Here is a 6,642-nt window from a genome sequence, read left to right as displayed (position 1 = left end):
TCTCAGGTGGGTCTGAAGGGGTTTGTGGGGGGCCTCAGGTGGATCTGAGGGCGGGTCTCAGAGGGATTAGGCGGGTCTGGGGGAACCTGAGGGTGACAGGGGGTTCAGGTGGGTCTGGGTGCTCCCCTGAAGCCTCCCCCGTGCCCAGGCAGGGGTCGCGGCCATGGCGGTGCAGGACCCCCGCCCCAACCACACCATCTACATCAACAACCTCAACGAGAAAATCAAGAAGGACGGTGAGGGGGGCTGGGGGCCGTGTTTGTCTGTGTGTTCCACTGTCTGTCTGTCCCATTGTTACTGTCTGTGTGTCCCCGGGGCTGGGGGCAGTGTCTGTCTGTTTCCACTCCGCTGTCCGTCTGTCCTTATGTTCCTCTGTCCCCATGTTTACTGAGCTGTCCGTCTGTCTCTCTGTTCCTGTGTCCCTGTGCTGATCAAGCTGTCCATCTGTCTGTCCGCAGAGCTGAAGAAGTCCCTGTACGCCATTTTCTCACAGTTTGGGCAGATTTTGGACATTCTGGTGTCGCGCAGCCTCCGCATGCGGGGCCAGGCCTTCGTCATCTTCAAGGAGATGAGCAGCGCCACCAACGCCCTGCGGTCCATGCAGGGCTTCCCCTTCTACGACAAACCCATGGTGAGATGGGAATTTGGGGGAAAATCCCGGGATTTTGGGAAAAACCCCTGAAATTCCAGGGAAAAACACCAAAATCTGGCCTCAAACGTCCCCAAAATCCAACCAGGAATCCCTCCAAATTCACCAGTCCCAAAGCTTCCCCTTCTGCCCCAAACCCATGGTGAGACAGAGATTTGGGGCAAAATTCTGGGATTTTGGGAAAAAATCCTGGAATTTAGTGAAAAACCCCTGAAATTCTGGGGAAAAATGCCAAAATCTGGCCCCAAATATCGCCAAATTCCAACCAAAAAATCCCCAAATCCCTCTTGGAAACCCCCCAAACCCCCTCCCACAGCGGATCCAGTATGCCAAGTCAGACTCGGACATCATCGCCAAGATGAAGGGAACGTTTGTGGAGCGGGAGCGGGATCGGGACCGGGACCGGGAGCGCAAGCGGGACAAGCGCAAACCCAAGGGCAGCGACGCCCCCGGCCCCAAAAAGAGCGGGGCCGGGAGCCAGGCGGGCCAGGGGGCCGTGCCCGTGAGTGCCGGGATCGGGGATTTGGATCAGTTAAGGGATTGGGGATTGGGGATTGGGATTGGGATCCATTATGGGATTTGGGATTGGGATTGGCATTTGGGATTGGGGATTTGGGACTGGGACTGGGATTGGGGATTGGGATTTGGAGTGGATTTGGGATGGGGATTGAGATCAGGATTGGGATTTGGTATGGGGATTTGGGACTGAAATTGCGGGACTGGGATTTGGGATGGGGATTGGGGATTTGGGGTCGTGATTGGGATTTGGGGTGAATTTGGGGTCAGGATCACTGCTCTGTGTTCAGGGATGTTTGGGGGTCTCGCAGGGCCTGGCCCCGTTGGCGCAGGCGCCGCGGCTGCTGCCGCACCTGGGGGCGACCCCGCCCTACATCCCCCCGCCAGGAATGATCCCCCCGCCCGGAATGGCCCCGAGCGCCGGAATCCCGCCAGGAATGGCCCCGCAGGCCGGGCTGGCTCCAATGGCCGCCCCACAGCCCGTGAGTCACCCCACTGCAGGGTTATGGGATTTATGTGGAGTTTAATGGGCGATTCATGGGGTTAATCGGATTTATGGGGTTTAATGGTGTTTAATCCCCTAGGAATGGACCTGCAGCCTGAGAAAACGCACAGTAGGATTATGGGGGATTTGTGGGGGTTTAATGGGGTTCAATGGGGGTTTAAGGGGGTTTAATGGGATTTTTATGGGTGGTTTTAATGGGATTTTCTGGCTGGGGTTTTAATGGGGTTTTATTCAGACTTTATGGGATTTTATGGGCGTTTTCGGGCTTTTAATGGGATTTAATGGGGTTTTGTGGGATTTGGATTAGTGAGCAATTCCTGACACAGCCCCTGAGTTGGGATTTAGGGAATAATAAGGGGAATTGGGAGGATTTAATTGTGATTTTGTGTAGGTTTCTTGGGGATTTTCAGGGGCATCTTTTGAGGGATTTCTTGGTGGGATTTGGGGGATTTTGAGGGATTTTTGGGGGATTATCTGGGCAATTTCTGTGGGCATATTTTATGGCTTTTTGGGGGGTTTTGGTGGGATTTTTGTGAGGATTTTGAAGGGGTTTTTATTGCATTTTGATGGAATTTTGGGGGAATTTTTGTGGGTTCTTCCAGGTTTTTTTTTTGGATTTCAGGCCAATTTCTGTGGTTTCTTCTCAGATTTTTTGTGCAGATTTTGGGTTTTTTTGGGGGGGGCATTTTCGTGGGACTTTTGGGGCAGTTTTTGTGTTTCTTTTCAGGATTTCTCTGAGGTTTTGGGCAAGTTTTGTGGGTTTTTTTGGGATTTTGGTAGGGTTTTGGGGCAATCGTGGTGGAGTTTTTTTCCAACATTTTTGCAAGATTTTGGGGCTGAGTTTTTGTGGGGTTTTTTGAGATTTTGATGGGATTTGGGGCAGATGTTTAGGTGGGTACCCAGTGTCACTTTGGGCTGATTTGGGGGTCTTTTGGGACAGATTTTGGAGCAGATTTGGGGCTGATTCATGGCAGTTTTGGGGCTGATTTAGGGATTTGGGGCTGATTTTGGACAATTTTGGGGCAGCTTGGGGCTCATTTAGGGCTTATTTGGGGCTGGATTTAGGGGCTTATTTTGGGCAGCTTTGGGGCCGATTTGGGGCACTTCTGGAGCTGATTTAGGGCAGATTTTGGGCAGTTTTGGGGCACATTTTGGGCTGATTTTGGGGTCCCCCTCCCCACAGCTTTCGGAGAATCCCCCGAACCACATCTTGTTCCTGACCAACCTCCCCGAGGAGACCAACGAGCTGATGCTCTCCATGCTCTTCAACCAGTGAGAGCCGGGAATCTGGGAATTCCGGGAGGGGCCGGGCCATTCTCCGCTTGGGGGGGGCTCGGTGCTGGGTTTTTTGGGGAAAACATCGGGATTTGGGTGGGAATTTCTGGATTTTTTGAGGAGTTGGGTTTTTGGGGTTTTTTTTGGGAATGCCTCTGCAGCATTTGGGGAAAGTCTCCTGATTTTTGGGGGCACTTCAGGATTTTTTTTGAGAAAAAAAAATTGGATTGCAGGAGGGAAGTGTTTTTGGGGAACATTTCTGGGTTTTGGGGAACGGTTCTGGATTTTTGGGGGAACATTTGTGGATTTTGGGGGGAAAGTTCCTTGATTTTGGAGAATGTTTCAGAATTTTGGCGGGAAAGATTCTCAGTTTTGGGGGGAAATGTTTATGAATCTTCTGGAAAAATTTCCTCATTTTTTGAGAGTGTTCCCAGATTTTTGAGGGGAACAGTTCTGGGGTTTTTTTGAGAACATTTTGAATTTTGGGAGGGTAATTCCCAGATTTTTGGGAGAACATTCCCAGGCTTTTGAAGGAACATTCCCAGATGTTTTGGGGAGCATTCCCAGATTTTTTAGGGGATATTCCCAGATTTTTAGGGAAGATTCCCAGATTTTTGGGGAGGAACATTCCTGAATTTTTTGAGGAAACATTCCCAGGTTTTTGAGGGAACAGCCTTGGATTTTTGGGGGAACATTCGTAGATTTATTTTGGAGAAGATTCCCAGATCTTTTAAGGAAACATTCCCCAGTGTTTTTGGGCCCCATTCCCATATTTCCAGGGCGCATTCCCGTGTTTCCGGGGACCATTCCTGTATTTCTGGGGACCATTTCCATGTTTTTGGGGCCCATTTCCTTGTTTCTGGTGCCGATCCCGCTGCCCTTCCCAGGTTCCCGGGGTTCAAGGAGGTTCGCCTGGTTCCGGGCCGCCACGACATCGCCTTTGTCGAGTTCGACACCGAGGTGCAGGCGGGCGCCGCCCGTGAGGCCCTGCAGGGCTTCAAGATCACCCAGAGCAATGCCATGAAGATCTCCTTTGCCAAAAAGTGATCTCCAGCCCCCAAAATCCCGGGAAAACACCCCCGATTCCTGACAAAAGGGGCACAGAATACCCCAAAACCCCAAAAAAATGCCTTGAAACCTCCTTAAATACCCTGAAACTGCCCAAAAATGCCCCAACTGCCTTCAAGCCACCCCAAAATCCCTTCAAAGTGCCCTAAAATCCCTCCAAACCACCCCAAAATCGTTTTGAAACACCCTAAAGTCCATCCAAACCACCCCAAAATCCCCTAGAGATGCCCTAGAATCTTTTCCAAACCACACGAAATTCCCTCAAAACCGCCCCTAAGTAGCCTACATCTGCCCCAAAACATTTCAAATCCCTCCAAACCACCCCCAAATTCCTCAAAACTGCCCCTAAATATCCTAAAACTGCCCCAAAGCCCCCAAATCTTAGAGAATTGCCCCAGATCCCACAAAAATCCAACAAATACCAGGTAAGTTCAGCCCAAATCCTCTTTTTTTATCCCAAATGCTCTTTTTTATAATCCCAAATCCTTTTTTCTTTCCGCAAATCCTGTTTTTCTCAACCACAAAACCTCTTTCCACCCTAAATCTCCTTTTTTGACCCCAAATCCTTTTCCCACCTCAAATTCTCCGTTTTCCACCTCAATTGCCCTTTTCTCACCCAAAAACCTCTTTCCCCACCTCTAATCCTTCTTTTTCTACCCCAAAATTCCTTTTTCCATCCCCAATCCCCTTTTTCCACCCAAATCCCGTTTTTCCACCGAAGTCCTGACCCCAAATGCTCAATTGCCGCCTTAAGTCCCCCTTTCTTCACCCAAATCTCCTTTCCCATCCCAAATCCTTCTTTCACCCCAAATGCCATTTACTCCCCCAAATCCCATTTCCCAGCCCATCCCAAGGGATTTTTTGGATTTTCCCAAGGAATTTTTGGTGTTTCCTGAGGGATTTTTGGGGTTCCCAAGAGGTTTTTGGGTTTTTTTCCAGCATTGTACCCAGGGTCTCTGCAGACATTGCACCTGCAGCTGACCCCACCCCAAATCAACCCCAAATAATCCTCAAATCCCATTTCCCAGCCGCTCACAAGGGATTTTTGGGGTTTCCCTGAGAGGCTTTTGGGGCTTTTCCCAGCATTGTACCCAGGGTCTCTACAGACATTGCACCTGGAGCTGCCCCTGCCCCAAATAAACCCCAAATTAACCCCACTGCGCCCACCAGGACTGGAGTGGGTTTTTTGGGGGGAAGGATTTGGGGTCTGGGGGATTTGACCCCAAAGTTTGGGAATTTTGGGGGTTGACCCCAGGATTTGGGGAATTTAACCGCCAAGTCTGTGGGATCAGGAGGGTTTGACCCAAGAATTTGGGATTTTGTGGGGGGTTTTGACTCCAAACTTTAGGAATTGGGTGTGTTTGACACCCCAGGGTTTGGGGGGGGGGTGACCCCGGGATTTGGGGAGTTTAACCCCGAAGTTTGGGATCAGGGGAATTTGACCCCAGAATTTGGGATTGGGGGGTGGGGAGGTGTTGACCCCAAACTTCAGGATCAGGGGGATTTGACCCCACGATTTGAGGAGGTTTTGACCCCAAAGTTTAGTAACTGGGGAATTTTGACCCCAGAATTTGGGGATTTGGGAGATTTAACCCCTAAGGTCGGGATCAGGGTTGTCGGACACCCTGAACATTCCAAACCCCAGGGGTTGGGGTTTGATCGAGGTTCGGGAGGGAACAGGGGATTTGAAACATTTGGGGTGTCCAAATGCCCTGATTCCAAAGTTTGGGGTCAACGTCCCCCTAATTTCCAAACCCTGGGGTCAAAAAGCCCCAAATCCTGGGGATAAAATACCCCCAATTCCTAAAGTTTGGGGTTAACCTCCCCAAATCCCCAAACGCTGAGCTCAAAAACCCCAATCCCCGAACCCTGGGGTATCAAAAACCCCAAATCCCCAAAGTTTACGATCAAACCACTCCAGTCCTGGGGGTCAAAGGTCAGGGGTCAAAATTCAGGGAGGGATTTCTGGGACCTGCCCCCCTTTTCTTGTTGCAGCAGAGCTCCTTTTTGGGAGGGGGTCTAGACCTAGAAGGGCTTCCAATAAAGCAAGGTGCTGCTGTCCAGGGCAGTTGGAGCTGTTCTGTGCCTTCTTTGGGGGTGAGGAGCAAAGGTTGAGGGGGACAGGGTGGAGACTGGGGGGCTCCCGTGTCCCTTAGGGCACGCCGAGGTCCCTGCGAGAGGGAGGCACTGCGAGTCAGAGGATCTGTCCGAGGGTGCTGAGCGCCTTCCCGAGGGTGCAGGATCCGTCCCGAGGGAGATGTTGGGATTTGATCCAAAAGATCTTGCAACCAATTTTGTGGTGAAACAGAGAAAAACCGTGAGCAGCCAACTCACTGGAAAACTGTATGTTAAACGCAGAGAAGCACAAAGTGTTTGATGCTGTTAGAGTTCAAAATAATAAGCAAAAATGGTGGGGAATTTACCTGCCTTAGAACCAAGTATGATCCCATCCCGTACTCAGCTCCCGCTCCCCTTCCTGCGTGGCTGTGACCCGGGCTGGCCGTACCGCTCGGTGTCTCTGGACCTCACAGCATTTCTACGTGGCTGCTGCACCCGGGTCCCCAGTACGTCCTGCTCTGGCCGCCTTCCCCGAGCGGTCCCACGTGCACCAAGAGGCTGCTACAGACCA

At 51.1% G+C, this 6,642-nt stretch overlaps 1 protein-coding gene across 1 annotated transcript; it reads left to right on the top strand.

Annotated features, from left to right (window-relative positions):
- The first annotated feature begins 141 nt into the window (after nucleotides 1–141).
- SNRPA (small nuclear ribonucleoprotein polypeptide A) lies at nucleotides 142–6,081 on the top strand. The gene is made up of 6 exons (XM_015616785.1): nucleotides 142–236; nucleotides 459–631; nucleotides 966–1,151; nucleotides 1,477–1,647; nucleotides 2,854–2,942; nucleotides 3,833–6,081. Exons 1-6 carry the CDS (start codon nucleotides 164–166, stop codon nucleotides 3,990–3,992), a joined length of 852 nt encoding a protein of 283 aa, XP_015472271.1. The 5' UTR covers nucleotides 142–163; the 3' UTR covers nucleotides 3,993–6,081.
- Nucleotides 6,082–6,642: the final 561 nt, after the last annotated feature.

This window comes from Parus major, unplaced genomic scaffold (genome assembly GCF_001522545.3).
Source record: "Parus major isolate Abel unplaced genomic scaffold, Parus_major1.1 Scaffold760, whole genome shotgun sequence".
NCBI lineage: Eukaryota > Metazoa > Chordata > Aves > Passeriformes > Paridae > Parus > Parus major.
The sequence above is the reverse complement of the archived record's forward strand: the minus strand, read 5'-3'. Positions and strand labels throughout refer to the sequence as shown.